We start from the raw sequence: 15,553 nt of genomic DNA, 5'->3' as shown, positions 1-15,553 counted from the left end.
ACGTGGCTTCCAGTCAGTTGCTTCGCGAGGCTTCCGCCTCTTTCTTGGCGCGGCGCCCCCAACCTCGGCACACGGCGCCGCCCTCCTCGCCGTATTCCGACGCACGCTTCCGATGTCGCGCCTCGCGTCGAGCATCGTCGCCGGGCGCGCGATTCCCGAGCGCGCCGCCGTCACCGCGCGCGCGCCCGGCCGCGCATCCGTCCGCCCCAGCGCGCGGCCCCTCCTCCATCCGCTTCGTCGCTTTTCCACCCGCTTTTCCCCCACCCGCGGCGAGTTGTCGGCGCGCGACGCGGTGCTCGAGCCGCGCGCGGACGCGCCCGGGGCCAAGAAGGTGAATCCCGAGGACATCCCGCCCACCGCGCTCCAGTTCATGGTCGAGATGTCGTGCGGCAAGTGCGTCGCCGCGGTGGAGTCCGCCGTCGCCGCCGTGCCGGGGGTCGAGGCCGTCACCGGCGCGCTCGAGACCAACACCGTCCGCGTCGTCGCCAGGCTCCAACACGCCGACGACGTCATCGACGCCATCACCGGCGCGGGGTACAAGGCGAGGCTCATCGGCAGCGGCGACGTCGAGGCGTTCGGCGAGGACCTCGCGCGGAGGCTCGGCACCGATCTTCGGACCCTCCGGCAGTCCCTCGCTGCGGTGGCCGAGTTCAAGGGTAAGGCGTACGGGCACGGCGACGTGACGGGGGTGGTGCGGTTCGTCGCCGTGAACGAGGACACGTGCGTCGTGGAAGGTGCGCTGGAAGGGTTAGTTCCGGGTGCCGCGTACGCGGTGACGGTGAGGCAGTTTGGAGACACCACGCACGGGGTCGCGACAACCGGCGGAGTCTACACAGCTGTGGACGCTTCCGCTGACGCGGACGCTGCTGCTGACGCAGATATCGACGCGGCGCGCGCCGCCGGGGACCTCGGCGAGGTCACCGCCGACGCCGACGGCCGCGCGACCGTTCCCAGCAGGGTGGTCGATTCGAGGGTCAAAGTTTGGGACGTCATCGGGCGGTCGCTGGCTGTCGTTCGAGCGAACGGGCCCGGCGAAGAGGACGGCGCGGCGGCGGTGCTCGCGAGGAGCGCGGGCGTGGGGGAGAACCTGAAGAGGGTGTGCCACTGCGACGGGACCGTGATATTCGAGTCGACGCCCGACGATTTCAAGCCGTCGTCGGCGTGAAAGCTCCGAAGAGGTAGCGCCAGTCGAAGAGGTGTAATCATCCAACATCAAATCTGTAAAAAAGTCAACTCCGAGGCGCGGCTCTTCGCGCTGATGAAGAAGACGAGCTACGATCGCGAATCGCGCGTCACACCGACCGACGCGGCGGCAGGGCACTCGCGATGCCTCCCGCTGCCTCCCAGGGTGGGGCGCTGCCCCCGCCCGGTCCCGTCAAAGGCGTGACGATGAACCTCGCGCACTCCTCCGGCCTCAGGTGCGCGCCGTCGTCCCCCGGTTCGACCCCCGCGTTCGGCCCCTCCTTTTTTGGGTGAATCTCTTCCCCCTCCACCGCTTCTTTCGCGATTCGGGCTGACGACGACCCCCGCCCGCGCATCGACCGTCTTCGAACAGCGCCAAGGTCGTCGGCGGCATGGCGGCCGATCCCAACGACCCCGACCGCATCTTCTACGTCGCCGGTTCCACCGTCGTGTACGGTCACCTCGGCAAGACCGGGGGCCAATCCTTCCTCCGCGGCCACGACGACGACGTCACGTGCATGGCGGTCTCCCACTCCGGGAAGCTCATCGCGACCGGCCAGACGGGCGTCAACGCGGACGTCGTGCTCTGGGACGCCGTCAACGGCAAAGAGCTGTTCAGGCTGTCGGAGCACGACGAGGGCGTCGCGTGCCTCGCCTTCTCCCCCGACGACAGGCTCCTCGTGTCGTGCGGCATTCACGCGGACGGCAAGATCTTCGCGTGGGACACGGAGACGGGCTGCATCGTCGCGAACGGCGCATTGTCCCCGAGGGAGACCAACGCCATCGCGTTCGCGCCGAAAATTCAACGCAACGGAACGTACTACACCTTCGGGACCGCGGGCAAAGAAGAGGTGGTCATCTGGGGTTGCGACGCCGGCCGAGGGCTCATCGGAGGCCAGAAGTGCGGCACCGGCAACACCAAGCGGTACTTCACCTCGTGCATCTTCAGCCCGGACTCGACGGAACTCTACGTCGGATCGAAGAGCGGAGACGTATCCACGTTTAACGTCCAGGGGTGCGTCCTCCGGAACTGGGCTCCGTGCTGCAAGGGCGCGGCGCAGGTGTTCATGCAAGTGGACGGCGGCCGGTACTATCTCGTCGGCGGCGGCGACGGCAGCGTCGGAGTCTTCAACCCGCACAAACCGCCGACGGTCCTCGACGCCCTCGACTACGTGTGGGAGTTCGAGGGCGGGGTGACGTCGATGAGCACGGTGAACGACGAAGGTTCGCGCTCCGGCAATCCCAAGATGGTGGTGTGCACCGCCGCCGGTAGAAAGTACGTGGCATACGTCAAGCGTCGTAAAGCGGGCGTGGCTAACCCGACGCCGGTGTTGCTCGAGGAGTCGCACGTCGACGCCATATCCCTGGTGCAGTTCGCCCCCGCTGGCGCGGACTTTGGCGATCAGGGACCCAAAGCGCACGCGAACTCGTGCATGCAGGCGGTGGTGAGCTGCGGCAGCGACGGGGCGCTCAAGGCTTGGAACCTCAACCCGCGGCCGGTTTGCACGATGAGGACCAAGGTCAAGTCCACCGCGATGGCGCCGATGTGCGTGTGCGTTTGCGATCAGATGTTCATGACCGGGTGGGCGGACGGCCACGTGCGGGCGCACGACAACGTCACCGGCGAGCTCCTGTGGACCCTCCCGGATGCCCACGCGCAGGGCGGCGTCACGTCAATCGCCGTCGCCCACGGAGCGCACTTCTTTTGCACCGGCGGCGCCGAGGGGATGGTTCGAGTCTGGGACATGCGCAAGCGCCAGCTCGTGTCCACGTTCAAGGAACACAGGAACCGCGTCGTCGGACTCACCGTCCTCACCGACGACCTCCACGTCGTGTCCGCGAGCAGGGACAGGAGCATCATCACGTGGGATTTAGTTCGCGAGTGTCGGGTGCACCAGCAGACGCAACACGTCGGCGGCATCAACGCGTGCGTCATCAACCAGGCCAACCCTGAGGCCATGCAGATGGTGTCCGTCGGTCAGGACCGGTCGCTGTCGTTCTGGGACCTCATGGACAGGGATCCGCTGCAGATTGTCAAAGGTGCGCACTCGCAGGAGTGCACGTGCGCGGCGCTGTCGAGCCAAGGCGTGTTGGCCACCGGGAGCAAAGATCAGACGGTGAAGCTGTGGGATTTCGACAGCGGACGGTTGCTCGCCGCGCAGCACGCGCACTGCGGCAGCGTGAGCAGCGTGACGTTCTCGGCGGACGGCCGGACGTTGGTGAGCGGGGGAGAGGACGGCATCGTCATGGTCTGGGACGTCGCCGTCGATCGTTAAAGCTTGCTTCTGTGCATTATTGATGATAAAGAGTCCGACAGAAACAAACTGTCTTCATTTTTTTTGAGCGTCATCAAACCTTCCAGCGCCGCGCGCCGAAAAGCCCGCCGAAAAGAAGGGCAGAGCGACGGTCGCTTTTTCCATCCCAGATCTGCCAGAGAGACTGGCGCCGAGTGCCGGCATGGGAGGACAAAAGGGAAAGTCCAAGGGCGGGGCGAAGGGCCGCGGCGGTGGCAAGAAAGCCTCCGCCGCCGCCGGCGGCAACAGGGGCGGCGACAAGTCCGACCCCCGCGCGCTGCGAGCCTTCGTCTCGAGCCACGTCGAACTCGCGTGGGTCGCCTCCGCGGATGAAGCGACGCGCGCGGCGTTCCTCGACCACGCGTCGACTCCGCCCGCTGCGAGCGCGCTGGAGACGTCGTTCGCGGCGGTTCGCGAGTGTGTGGAGCAGCGAGCGTGCTCGGAGAGGGTCAAGGACGTCGCCGTGCACGCGCTGGCGCTGGTCAGATCTGGCGAGGTGGAAAGGCTCGCGAAGGATGCAAAGACGAGATCTACGGAGGTGCGCGCGGATCCTTCCACGCCGACGTCTGCCCAGGCGAGGACGTCCACGGGTTCGTCGACCTTCTCCTCCGTAGATGACGACAGCGACAGCGACTCCGACGGCGAGGACGCCGCGGAGCGCAAGCGCGACGCCGAGCTCGCGCGATGCCTCCTCGGATCCGGCGGCTCCGACGCGAGCCTCGCGGTGAGCGATTTCGCCATCGTCGAGGCGCCCGTGGACTCGGACCACGGCGCGACGGTGCGGTTCGCTGCCGCGTCGGCGGGGCGATCCGCGGAAGACGCGCGCCCGGCGCTTCGCGCCGCGCTGGAGCGGGGGCTCGCGTGGATGGCGCGCGTTCAAGGCGAGGGTTCAAACTCCTCAGAGGGATCTAAGAAGACGCGAGATGCCGCAAATCCCGTCGAGAAATCGAGCGACGCGTCACCTCCCTCGGGCGCGATCGACGCGAACAAACCCCAAAGCGAGGACCCGACGCTGTACCTGGACCACTCGATCCAGTCCCACGACCGCGCGCGAGCCGCCAAGGCGGACTTGGAGCACTTCGCGAGCGTGTACCGGCAGGAGTGGCACGTCATCGCGGGTTTACAGGCGAGCTGCGCAGAGGCTGGCCGAGACTGGGACGGGCTCGCGCAGGCGTGTCACGCGTGGATGCTCCTGTCCGACAGACGACGCGAGTTTCACTTCGAGAAGCAGCTCCGGACCAAGTTCGAGAGTCTGAAGATGCACGATCACTGGGCGAGGGAGAGTGCGAGGATTCACCGCTCGTTCGACGCTCGGCACGGCGGCCACCTCGGCGGCGGTCTCAACGCGGCGGCGCAGTCGGGCTTCTCCAAGACGCCCGCGCGCACCGCGCTCGGGGCGCAGCAGACGGCCGCGAGGCAGGCGGCGATGGACGACATGAAGCGCGGGTACGACGAGGCCGATCGGGAGCTGCGAGAGAGGGAGACGATGACGCCGAGGGTCGAGGCTGACCGGCTCATCTACTCCGCGAACGCCGCGATCCAGGCGTACATGGACTACCTCACGCGCCTGCAGATGCGGCTGTCCGCGGCGGACCCGAAGGAGCGCGAGGAGCAGAGCAAAGAGATGCACAAGGAGGAAGACGCGGACGTGACGGCTCGTGACGGCTCGGACGACGACGAGAGGGAGACGGACGACGTCGACGTGCATCACGTCGAAGCGTGCGAGAAAACCGGTAAGCTGAAGGCGGTCAACACCGACGGATCTTTCGTTTACGTGGACGCGCCGGCCATCACCGACGAGACGTCCGCGAACGCCGCGATCGCCGCGGCGCTCGACGCCGCGCACAAGGCCAAAGCCGCGGGCAAGGAGGCGGCCGCCGACGCCGCGGCGGCGGCGTTTGGGAAGTTTGGGTTGATCACCGCAGGCCCTGGCCGAAACCTGGCCGAAAAGTACAAGACTTCCGCGGCGGAAAAGTACAAGGCTGAGTGGGATCAGGAGGTGGCCTACGCGGCGACGTCGGTGCAACGCGCGGAGTGGCTCGCGATGACCCAGGAGGAACGCGATCGCGAGATGGCTGTCCGACAGGAGCGCTGCAACACCGTGTACGTCCACATCACGCGATGGAACGCCGCGACGGATGCTCTGAAGCAAAAGCAGCGCTCGCGACACAACAACGCCGGTGGACAGTACTGGAACACGCAGGACATCTTGGGGCACGTGCAGCAGATGGAGCGCACGGTGTTTGCGTGGCTGAAGGGCCACCAGCGAGAGGTGCACCAGGCGGAGCTCAAGCTCCAGTCGTTGATGGAGAAGGCTCCGGACGCCGCGAGTTTGGGAGTAACCAACCCAAACAACCGCGCCGCCGGCGGGTTCACCACCGGCGGCGTGGGCCTCGCGAAGGACGTCGCGGGCCCGCGACTCAACTACGACGTCTTCCCGTCCAAGTTTCTCAACAAGCTCAACGCCATCGGCGAGGAGTACGAGTCAAAGATTCGCGCGTGGAGGGACGAAATCTCCGCGGGGAATAGGGCGATCCACGAGACCGCGGCAAACACCGTCGCTCGGGCGATGTTCTCGCAGACGTGCGCCAGGCTGGCGTGCACGTTCGCCGAGGCGGAGAGCGATAGGCGGCGCGAGGAGCTGGACGACCTCGTCCTGCTCGACGACGCGCCCGATGGAGCCGGGGGTTCCAAGAAGAAGCCCAAGAAGAAGAAGAAGAATCAAAACGCGATTGTCGCGATCGCGGGGCCCGAGGCTTCGAGTGCGGAACCCGAGACGAGACCCGCGGCGGAGACTTCGCGTCTGGAGCCCGACTCGCCCATGGACGACAGCGCCGCGGAGGTGGAATCGGACCGGGATGAGCACGAGCCGTCGCCGCCCGCGCCGGTTCGTAAATCCGCGCCCCCCGCTTCGTCTTCACCGGAGATTGAGGAGATTGAGGAGATTGGGGAGGGTGACGATCTGGGCTCTGACGTCGCCTCCGGCTCCGAGGGCGTCGACGCGTGGTGGGGAATCGAGCGCGGCGAAAAGGCGAGAAGAGACGAGGGAAGCGACTGGGTCGCCGCGGGTCCAAAACCGAGAAAGACCCGCGAGCAGCGGGCGCGGGAGCGCCACGAGCGCGCCGCCGCCGAACGCGCCGATGCCGAGCGGGCGATGCGGCGCGAGCGGGAGCTGAGGGAGCGCAAGGCGAGGGAACGGGAGCGATGGGAGCGCGAGGAGGCGGCGGCGAGGGCGGCGGCGGCGGCGGCAGCGTCGGCGGCGTCGTCGAGGCCCCCCGCGGCGGGGTCGCCTCCCCCGTTGCCTCCGGGACCCCCGCCGGCTTCGGCCTCGGCGACGACGCATCAGACGTCGCCGCCGCCGCCCACGGTTGGTTCGATGCCGGCGCGCGACGGAGGCGGCGAACCCGAGGCTATCCCGGCGGAGGATGACGAGGCTCTCCGGATCGAGGCTATTCGCATCGGCGAGCTGGAGTCCAGAGCCGCGAAGGCGGCCAAGGCGGCGCAAGCCGCGGCGGAGGCGGCCATCGCCGCCGCGGCGGAGGCGGCGAAGATGCAGGCGGAGGCGGAGGCGGCGATGAGGGAGGCGCGAAGATCGCGCGAGACGCTCGCCAAGGCGGCGACGGGACCCGTCCAATCGGCCAATCACGCGCCGGGACCCGAAAGATCGGCCAATCACGCGTCTGGACCCGACCGATCGGCCAATCACGCTTCCGTCGCCACGGCGCCGCCGCCGCCGCCCGGCGCCCCGCCCGGCGTCGCGACGCACGGATCGGACTCCACCATGACCAAACCCGTCGCGGCGTTCTTCGCGGGGGCGTCCAACAGGGCGAAGGCGCCGTCGCCCCCGCGGAAAACGCCAACATCTGATACACCCGGTGATAAACCCGGCGGCGAGGGCGGCGAGGCGGATTCGGAGGAGGAGATTCGACGGCTTTCCTCCTCCGACTTTCCCGCGCTGTCGCCGTCCGCGGCGGCGGGCAAGGCTGCGGAAAAGCGCGCGGCGCCGCTCATCGCGGCCCACAAGAGGGCGACGGAGACGTCGAACCTGCCCGTCGGGGCGAAACCCTTCGACCCGAACATGGCCAAGGCGATTCTGGCGGGGATGAGAGACGGCGATCCAAACAAACCGTAGCGAGTCGGGCGTGCCGTGCGACGAGCGGGTTTGACACGATCGATTAAACACACACGAACGCGAGAATATCTATCATAATCTTACGACGTCTCATCACACGCGCGATTACTCACGCGCGGCTACACTCGCCTCGCTTCGCGTCGAAGTCGAGGACGGACGCGCGCGGCGGAGGGCGTCACACCTTGGCCTTCATGTCCGATCTGCCACCCGCCATCCTCTCCGCGGCTGCTCCAACCTCCCCGGTCCTGATTCGCACGATGTCGTGCACCGGCGAGAGGAAGATCTTCCCGTCGCCGATCTCCCCGGTCTGCGCGGCGTCCACGATGACGTCCACCACCTCCTGGCACTGCTCTCTGACGACGACGATCTCCACCACAACCTTCTCGACGAGGTTCGCGTTGGACTCGTCGAAGGTGCTCCCCGCGTATCGCTCCACGGTTCCGATCTGAACGCCCGCGCCGTGAACGGTGTACGTGGTGAGACCGCGAATGCCGTACTTGTTGAGCGCGTCGATGACGCCGGAGAGGCGCCAAGGGCGGACCATGGCGCGGACCTGGTAGAAGGGCACGTTGTCGTCGAGCGAGATGGGCTCCACGGTCGTTCGCTGCTCAGCCCTGGCGATCGTCCGAACGCGACGGGACGTCGGGGCGACGCCGCGGGCGCATCCGCGGCGGGTAGAGGCGCGAAAGGCGCTCGAGGGGCGGAGCTGGGCCGCGATGGCGGTCGTGGATGACATGAGACTTGTGCGGAAGGCGCGCGAGTGTGACGCGTCGGGGCTCGGCTGCCAAAAACAACGCGGAATTCTTCGCTCCCGCTGACCAGCCTGCCAGCTGACGCGGAAAGGACGCGATCGTCGAGGCTAACCTGCTGACTGCTCAAGCGCGCGAAGAGGCGATCCTTCTTCGGAGCGGACGGGGCTGTCGCGGCTGTCATAGCGCGCGGCGCACGCGTTTATCGGCGCCGCGATACCACGCGGGTCTCTCCCCGGTGGCGTACCGCACGAACGGACGCGTCGACCCGGCGCTGCGGCCCTTCATCCGGCGTGAGGGCGCCGCCCGCGCGTGTGCAATCGTCGTCCTCGATCGTTCGTCGCAGCGGTCCCACAGCGGCGGGGTCTCGCCGAGGGCACGAGTGGGGTAGCGGGGCGGTCACCCGCGGAGGGTGGCGCTGGTGAGCGGCGATGTGGAATCAGAAGCCGCTCTCCTCACCGGGAGGCAGCCCCAAGCTCGGCGGGCAGCAGCAGCGGAGCAACCCGTTCGCGTCGTCCAGGCCGCTCGCGGGCACCGCGGCGGCCGCGACCGCCACCGCGCCTTCCCCCGCGGGAGGACATCACCGCCCAGGACATCAACCCCCGCCGCAGCACCCCGGGGCGAACGCGACCACACCCGCGACGGGTCCGCCCCCGACGGCGGCGTACACTCCACACGTTCCCGCGGCGGGAGCGACCGCGCCGCCGCCGACGGCGTCGCCGCAACGGGCCTTCTACCCGACCCCGCCGGAGATGCACCCGCAGGCCGGGATTGGGACGGGGGGGGTGCAGATGACGGGACACGAAACGGGGGGATACGGAGCCATGGGACCGATGGCGGGAGGAGGGGTTCCCCAACCCTCGCAGCAGCAGGCGCGTTCGTACCACCAGCACCACGATCGCCCGCATCAGCATCAGCATCAGCAGTCGCAGCAGCAGCCGACCGCGTACGTCCCCGCGCCCTACCCTCATTCAAATGCGACGGGCGTTCAATCCGCCCCGTCGCCCGGGCTGTTCGTGCCGCGCACGGCGGACGCGAGCCTCGGTCCGCCGCCGGGTCCCAACGCGAGCTCGCTCGTCCCGCCCGCGAACATGCCGCCGCCCTTCGTGCCGCCGACGTTCGGGGGGACGACGCCGGTGTCCAGCGGGCGGAGTTCCCCCGCGGGCGTGGCGCCGCCGGATGGAAGATCCGTCGGCGTCGGGGTCGTCGGCACCGCTGGACCGCCGATCTCCCTTCGCGGCCGCGAGAAGTACTGCAGCGGCGGCGCGTGGGTGGGACCGGCGCCGGAGTGGCCCAAGCCCCCACCGGACGCGACGATCGCCAACGCGGACGTATCGCGGGTCCGGCCGCGGCACGCGCCGGTGGTGACGACGCTTCGGGAAAAGTTTGAATCGCTCTACGCCCACGCGTCCGGCGCCAGGAAAAAAGAGCTGGACGGCATCTCGACGAAGATCGGCGGCATGTTCGTGTTTCTGAACGAGGGGACGGGGGAGACGCACATCAGCGACAACGTGGCGGACTCGCTCGCGGCGTTGTGCGCGGCGATGCGAGCCGGGGACGCCGCGACGGTCAACGCTCATTTGCTGCACGTGTCGACGCACCACTGGGAAGAGGCGGCGTACTGGTTTCCGTCGCTCAAGAGACTGGTCAAACTATGATTAGCGCACCAACTATGAACGTCTTAACTATGAACGTTTAAACATCTTCATCCGTCGCGCTCACGCGCGAGAGAAGAAGACGTCCATCGAGTACCTTCGCGACTACCTCGACGACGCGAGCGCGATGGCCGCGGTTGCCAACGTCGCCGACGCCAGCGAGACGAACACGTCCCAACCGGACCCCCCCGCGACGGATCTCCCCCCGAGCGCCGCGGAGACCGTCGCGCACGTCCCGACCGCCGCCGTCCTCTGCGCGGTGAACCCGAACGGCGGCGCGACGACGTCGACGGCGTCGTCGAACGTCGCCGGCCACGCGCGCCACGGGAGGGTCACGCCCGCGGACGGCACTCGTGTCTTGCCTCCACGCTCGTCGCCCCAGCACACCACCCTCCCTGGCTCCGTCGACCCCGGCTCCTTCGCGGCCCATCGAAGAGACGCATCGACGTTCGAGCTGACGTTCGAGCTGTCGTTCGTGTATTGAGCCCCGGACGACGACGACGACGGCTGCGCGACGATGGCGCACGCGTGGTGCTTCCCCGTCGCGACCACATCCCACGAACACGCGCCGCCCGATGAGTCACCGCCCGATGACGAGACGATCGTTCCCCACGTCGCGACGTCCGCCGCGCCGGCCACCTGCCCAAACTCGCCGAACGCGGCGGCGTATTCGGACCCAGGAACGTAATCGAGCGCCTTTCCCCAGCACTTGAGCCTCCGTTGGGCGCCCACGATCCCGCACGTCACGTGCGTGCCCGCGGAGACGGCGCCCCACGAGCCTGTTAACAAAAAAAACCACGTCAGTCTAATTGCCCATACGAAGATTAAAATAAACTCACCAATCGAGCTCGACGGATCCGCCGCCATCTCCTCCTCGGTGGGTGTCGGCGGCGTGGACTCGCCCGCGGCGCCGCTGCCCCAGCACGCGAGCGATCGGGGGAACGTGGCGAGGACGCCGCAGACGTGTTGGAATCCCGCGGAGAGGTCGAGCCACGCGGCGTTCGCGAGACTCGGCGGGACGTTCGTCTGGCCGTTGGCGCTCCACCCTCGGCATCGCGCCTTTGCGTCGTTCGCGGACAGCGCGCAGACCCAGTCCTCGCCGACGGTGACGCGCGACCACGGTCCGTACCACGGATTGGCGCCCACCTGGGGCATGAACCGCCCCCAGCATCGCACCGCTCGGTCCACCGCCGCCACTCCGCAGCTCACGCCTTTGCCCGCGCCCACCGAGATCCATCTGTTCCCGCCGGGCACCGTCGGGACGCCGCTGACCTCGCCGTTCGCGTCGCATCCCCAGCACCGCGCGGCGCCGTCGAGCGCCAGGCCGCACGTGTGGCATCCGCCCTTGGCGGCCGCGACCGCGCGCCACGCCGCGACGTCGGCGGGCACGCGCGTTTGCCCGTCGGAGTCGTCGCCCCAGCAGTGCAGCGCGTCGGCGGCGTCGATGGCGCAGGTGTGACGCGCACCCGCGCTCAGCGTGGGGGAATCCGCGGCGACGCCGAGGCGATCGAGCGGCGAGACGACGACGAAGAGAGCGAGCGCGAGCACCGCGCCGGCGCGTCGCGTCATCGCACGGAACGAGCGCGCGGACCAGTGCGCGACGAGCGGTGCGGTGCCGTCTTCTAACACTTACGGAGAAACCTCGAACGGTCCGATGCGAAACGGTCATGGGGCATACCGGAAATCAGACCGTCATTCTTGAGTTAATTTAGACACACTCTTAGCTTGGAGCGTTTTCGTCGAGAACAAACGTTGAGATGATTGTTGATTGTCAGGCGTCGCCCGTTGATGAAAGAATCGAGATACGTAGTATCGGAACGCACCCGCGTTCGCCTCACCTCCGCCTGACGCACAACGCGCACATCGCGTTGAACAGCGGCTTCAGGTTGGACCACTTGTCGTCGGGCAGCGGCCCAAACGTGATGAGTGCGGCGGGGAGGAAAAACACGCTCCAAAAAAACGACGAAACAATCGTCGCCGTGATGAGGAACGCGAACTTGCTGAAAAACTTGAGGATGCACAGCCACAGGATGCTGCCGGATATCACCGTCGTCACCGCGGACGCCGTGATGCTGATGCCCATGATCATCAACGCGTGCTGCGTCCTTCGCTCGCGCGTGGTCATCCACGCGGGCGCCTCCACGTACGCGTTTGCCAGATGAACGCAGTAGTCCACGGAGAGGCCGATGAGGATGACGGCGGCGATGGACTCGCCTATGCCGAGGTCCCAGCCCATTATGCCGTGGACGCCGACGCCCATGACGGTCGTGACGGTGCCAGCGATCGCCACGGTCGCCAGGAAGCCGGCTCGGAGGTCGGCGGTGGAGACGACCAGAACGACAAACGCCATCACGAAGCACAGGAGCAGACCCTGAACCGTGTTCTGCACGAGCGCCTCCTGCGTTTTCATCCACGTCCACGACCAGTACCCGGTGCTGAACGCCCGGTTCACGCCCGCGGGAGCCTTGGCGTTGATCGAATCCACGACGCTCTCCCACCGCTCAAACACCGGCCGCGCCGTCCTCGCCACCGCCGGGTAATTGAGCGACGAATCCGCGGTGACGCGGTAGTAAAACATCTTGGGCACGGAGCCGTCAGCGTTGGCAGCCTCGAAGCCGACGTGCTTGCGCAGAAACTTGCCGTGCTTGGTCGATAGAAACTCGTACATCTCGGACGCGAACGACTCCTTCGCCGCCGGGAACGTGCGGTTCAGCGCCGACTGGTACTTTGCGAAATCCCGCATCGGGCAGATGACCCTCGCGGCGGCGCCGTTGCGAAGCAGCGTGCCGCCCTCGCAGCCGGGCGCGTCGCACGTCGCCGCTTTAAGCTCGTCGCACGCGTTCGCGAGGTGCGTCTGCGCCTCGGGCGAGCTCGCGTCGAACGTCTGCGTGAGACGAAGCTCGCCGCGCTCCGCGGGCTTCCACCTGTTCACGGACGAGACGTCCATGCCGTCCAATCCCCAGAAGACGTCGACGACGATGACGCGGTCCTCGTCGCTGCTCGCGAACGCCTCGCGCTTGTTCGCGAACGCCTGCATCATGTGATCGCTCGGGTACCACTGCTCCTGCTGCGCGGGGGGCTCCAGCTTGTTCGCGCCCCAGGCGCCGTACAGGAGGAGCGCGACGAACGCGACGAGTATCGCGTGCCTGGCGGGCGACTTGATGAACCGGAAAAACGGTTCGCGGTAGAACCACTCCACCGGTCGCAGCCTCTTCTTGTCCATGGCAAAGTTTTTCGTCCCGCTCTCCGCGTCGTCCATCGACGAGTCGTCGCTTCCGTCGCCGCGGTCCGCGGCGTAGGAGCCGCGCAGGGCGAAGGGGTTGACGGTGACGCGTCGAACGCGGCCGCCGCCGGTCGCCGCTTTCGTCGGAGTCGGAGCCAACGTCAACGTCGGGGTTTTTTCCGAGCTTTCCCAGGCGTGGATCCTCACGCGCGCGGTGTCGTTCAGGGCGGCGTCGTTGCTCAGGGTGGCGGTCGACGTGGGGGACCCGTCGGCGCTCGCGGGTCTCGAACCGGGAACCTCCGCGTTCGCAGCCTTGTCCCCTACCAACCGAGCGCACGAGCACATCTTGCCCACGTACCTGTCGTACAGCATCAGCGCGGGGGGGAAAAACGCCACGTTGACGACGAAGAGGAAGAACACCATCGTGGCGCTCAGGATCCCGAAGGCGGAGATGGGCATCACCTTGCTCATCGCGGTGGCCAAAAACGCCATCATGGTGGTGAACGACGTGACGCTGATGGCCTTTGAAGCGCGTTCCGCGGTGTACGTGACTCGGTCGAGGATGTTATCCTTGACGTGCGGCACGAGCGCGCTCTGCTTGAAGGCGTCGTAAAACACGAAGACGTCGTCGGCGCCGATGCCGAGCACGATGAATATGGAGAGCACCTGTATGTTCCCGAGGTAGGCGATTCGGAACACCAGCTTGTATATGAAGATGGACACCGGGAGCGACATCAGAATCTCGAACATGCCCAGCGACGCGATGAACACGCTGCCCGTGCTGAAGGCCATGTATCCCCACACGGACAGGATCGACGCGAACGCCCACGCGAGATCGTAGTTGATGATCAGCTGCGAGTCCCGCCTTCGTAGATACGCGGCGTACCACCTCACCTCGACGTCCCGTTCGCTCGGTATGCCCAAGTACGGCGACGACAGAAAACCCGCGCTCATCCCGAACCTCTCGAACAGAGCCTTCTCCACCGCGTCCAGCCACAGCTTACCAACCTTGTTCTCCTGCTTCTCCTCGTCCCTGCTGTTGTCATTGAAGCCCTTTAAGGGGGCGCCGACCGGGTACTTGAGCCGGGTCATTCGGTTGTGAAGCGTTTGCGGGTCGAAACCCCCGTCGAGAAAATACCCCATCCCGCGCCTGTCCGCGTCGAACGATCGCACCACCGCGTCGATGTCCGTCACCAGATCCGCCCCGAGTCCGTCGTGCGTGACGTTCGCGACGGTGCCGTTGGCGTGGCGCGTCACCGTCGGAAAGAAGTAGTTCAGAGGCGACACCGGCGGGACGCATCCGAGGCTCGTCGCGTTTTCGCCCTCGCCGTCGTACGCCAGCTGGCACACGTCGGCGTATCCCGGGGTGGCGAGCACCATGTCGCTGATCTCTTTCATCAGGAGGATGGACTCGCGGTTGAAGACGCTTACGCCGTCTACGGTGGATTCGAACTGGAACATAAGCGTCGCGCCCTCGGATTCCTTCTCCCTGGGTAAGATGGCTGCGCCCGCGACTTTGCCGATGGATCGGTCTCGCAGTTTGAGCGCCGCCTCCGCCGCGTCGGTTCGGCTGGTGACCTCGTCCTCGAGTATGACCCACTCCTGCGATGCGATGCGCGCGGCGGGGGTTGGCAAAGTCAGGAAACGAAACGTCGGGAAGGGCTCGAGCATCGCGACGAAGGGGGGGTTTTCGCGCGTCGTCCCGAAACGGAAAAGGTATCTCCCGAAAGGGGATGTGCCGAATAAAGGAGCGCGGGGCTCTCGGGACCCGGGGCGGGCGCGCGCCGACCTTGTCGTTTTCGGTGTCGAACCTCGCGAGCCCGAAGGCGCCCACGACGACGGCCATGACGAGAACGGTGAAAAACACGGACAAGAAGCCGGTCCAGGGATTGCGCTCGCAGTGCCTGCAATAGCGCGCGAGCCAGCCCATCGACGTGGGCTCGTCCCGCGAAGGGGCGTCCTTTGGTTGCTTCACCACCTCGCCGACCACGTCCCCGGCGTCCACCTCGGCATCCTCGGGGGTGCTCGCCAGCGCGTCGCCGTCATTCCTCATCCCGCCGCGCCGCGCCCGGTCGCGTATCGCCGCCGGAATCGCTCACGCGTGCGCCCTCGTGTGAAGCCGTGGGCACTCGTGGACGAAAAAGTCACTTGTTTGGCTTCGTTCTCGGACGGCGACGAAACGTTTTCGTCCGAGTGTCACTCGAGCGAGTGAATGAGGAAAACGACGGTCTGACGAGGGTTTAAATGAACTTTTTCGCAAATCGTATGAGCAAACAGTCACGCGAGGTGCGTTCTGGAGGTAAGCGTATTTCGCATTT

The 15,553-nt window shown here is 67.0% G+C and overlaps 7 protein-coding genes across 7 annotated transcripts; 4 read left to right on the top strand and 3 right to left on the bottom strand.

The window, feature by feature from the left end:
* Positions 1 to 96: 96 nt before the first annotated feature.
* MICPUN_108979 (hypothetical protein) lies at positions 97 to 1,222 on the top strand. Its single transcript, XM_002508621.1, has one exon. It carries the CDS (start codon positions 380 to 382, stop codon positions 1,163 to 1,165), a length of 786 nt encoding a protein of 261 aa, XP_002508667.1. The 5' UTR covers positions 97 to 379; the 3' UTR covers positions 1,166 to 1,222.
* A 352-nt stretch (positions 1,223 to 1,574) lies between these two features.
* Positions 1,575 to 3,518, top strand: MICPUN_106110 (hypothetical protein; the record flags this gene model as incomplete). Its single annotated transcript, XM_002508620.1, has 1 exon — positions 1,575 to 3,518. The coding sequence occupies one exon, from the start codon at positions 1,575 to 1,577 to the stop codon at positions 3,456 to 3,458; it is 1,884 nt and encodes a 627-aa protein (XP_002508666.1). The 3' UTR covers positions 3,459 to 3,518.
* A 121-nt stretch (positions 3,519 to 3,639) lies between these two features.
* MICPUN_113766 (hypothetical protein) lies at positions 3,640 to 7,693 on the top strand (the record flags this gene model as incomplete). The annotated part of the gene is made up of 2 exons (XM_002508619.1): positions 3,640 to 6,699; positions 6,832 to 7,693. The coding sequence occupies 2 exons, from the start codon at positions 3,640 to 3,642 to the stop codon at positions 7,606 to 7,608; spliced, it is 3,837 nt and encodes a 1,278-aa protein (XP_002508665.1). The 3' UTR covers positions 7,609 to 7,693.
* Positions 7,694 to 7,783: 90 nt separating this feature from the next.
* On the bottom strand, positions 7,784 to 8,344 carry MICPUN_61739 (PII protein; the record flags this gene model as incomplete). Its single annotated transcript, XM_002508351.1, has 1 exon — positions 7,784 to 8,344. One exon carries the CDS (start codon positions 8,342 to 8,344, stop codon positions 7,784 to 7,786), a length of 561 nt encoding a protein of 186 aa, XP_002508397.1.
* A 444-nt stretch (positions 8,345 to 8,788) lies between these two features.
* MICPUN_61738 (predicted protein) lies at positions 8,789 to 10,015 on the top strand (the record flags this gene model as incomplete). The annotated part of the gene is made up of 1 exon (XM_002508618.1): positions 8,789 to 10,015. One exon carries the CDS (start codon positions 8,789 to 8,791, stop codon positions 10,013 to 10,015), a length of 1,227 nt encoding a protein of 408 aa, XP_002508664.1.
* Positions 10,016 to 10,117: 102 nt separating this feature from the next.
* Positions 10,118 to 11,581, bottom strand: MICPUN_102565 (predicted protein; the record flags this gene model as incomplete). The annotated part of the gene is made up of 2 exons (XM_002508350.1): positions 10,118 to 10,791; positions 10,852 to 11,581. The coding sequence occupies 2 exons, from the start codon at positions 11,579 to 11,581 to the stop codon at positions 10,118 to 10,120; spliced, it is 1,404 nt and encodes a 467-aa protein (XP_002508396.1).
* A 265-nt stretch (positions 11,582 to 11,846) lies between these two features.
* MICPUN_61736 (resistance-nodulation-cell division superfamily) lies at positions 11,847 to 15,288 on the bottom strand (the record flags this gene model as incomplete). Its single annotated transcript, XM_002508349.1, has 2 exons — positions 11,847 to 14,837; positions 15,025 to 15,288. 2 exons carry the CDS (start codon positions 15,286 to 15,288, stop codon positions 11,847 to 11,849), a joined length of 3,255 nt encoding a protein of 1,084 aa, XP_002508395.1.
* Positions 15,289 to 15,553: the final 265 nt, after the last annotated feature.

This window comes from Micromonas commoda, chromosome 10, assembly GCF_000090985.2.
Source record: "Micromonas commoda chromosome 10, complete sequence".
Lineage (NCBI taxonomy): Eukaryota > Viridiplantae > Chlorophyta > Mamiellophyceae > Mamiellales > Mamiellaceae > Micromonas > Micromonas commoda.
This window is presented reverse-complemented; position numbering and strand designations above follow the sequence as displayed.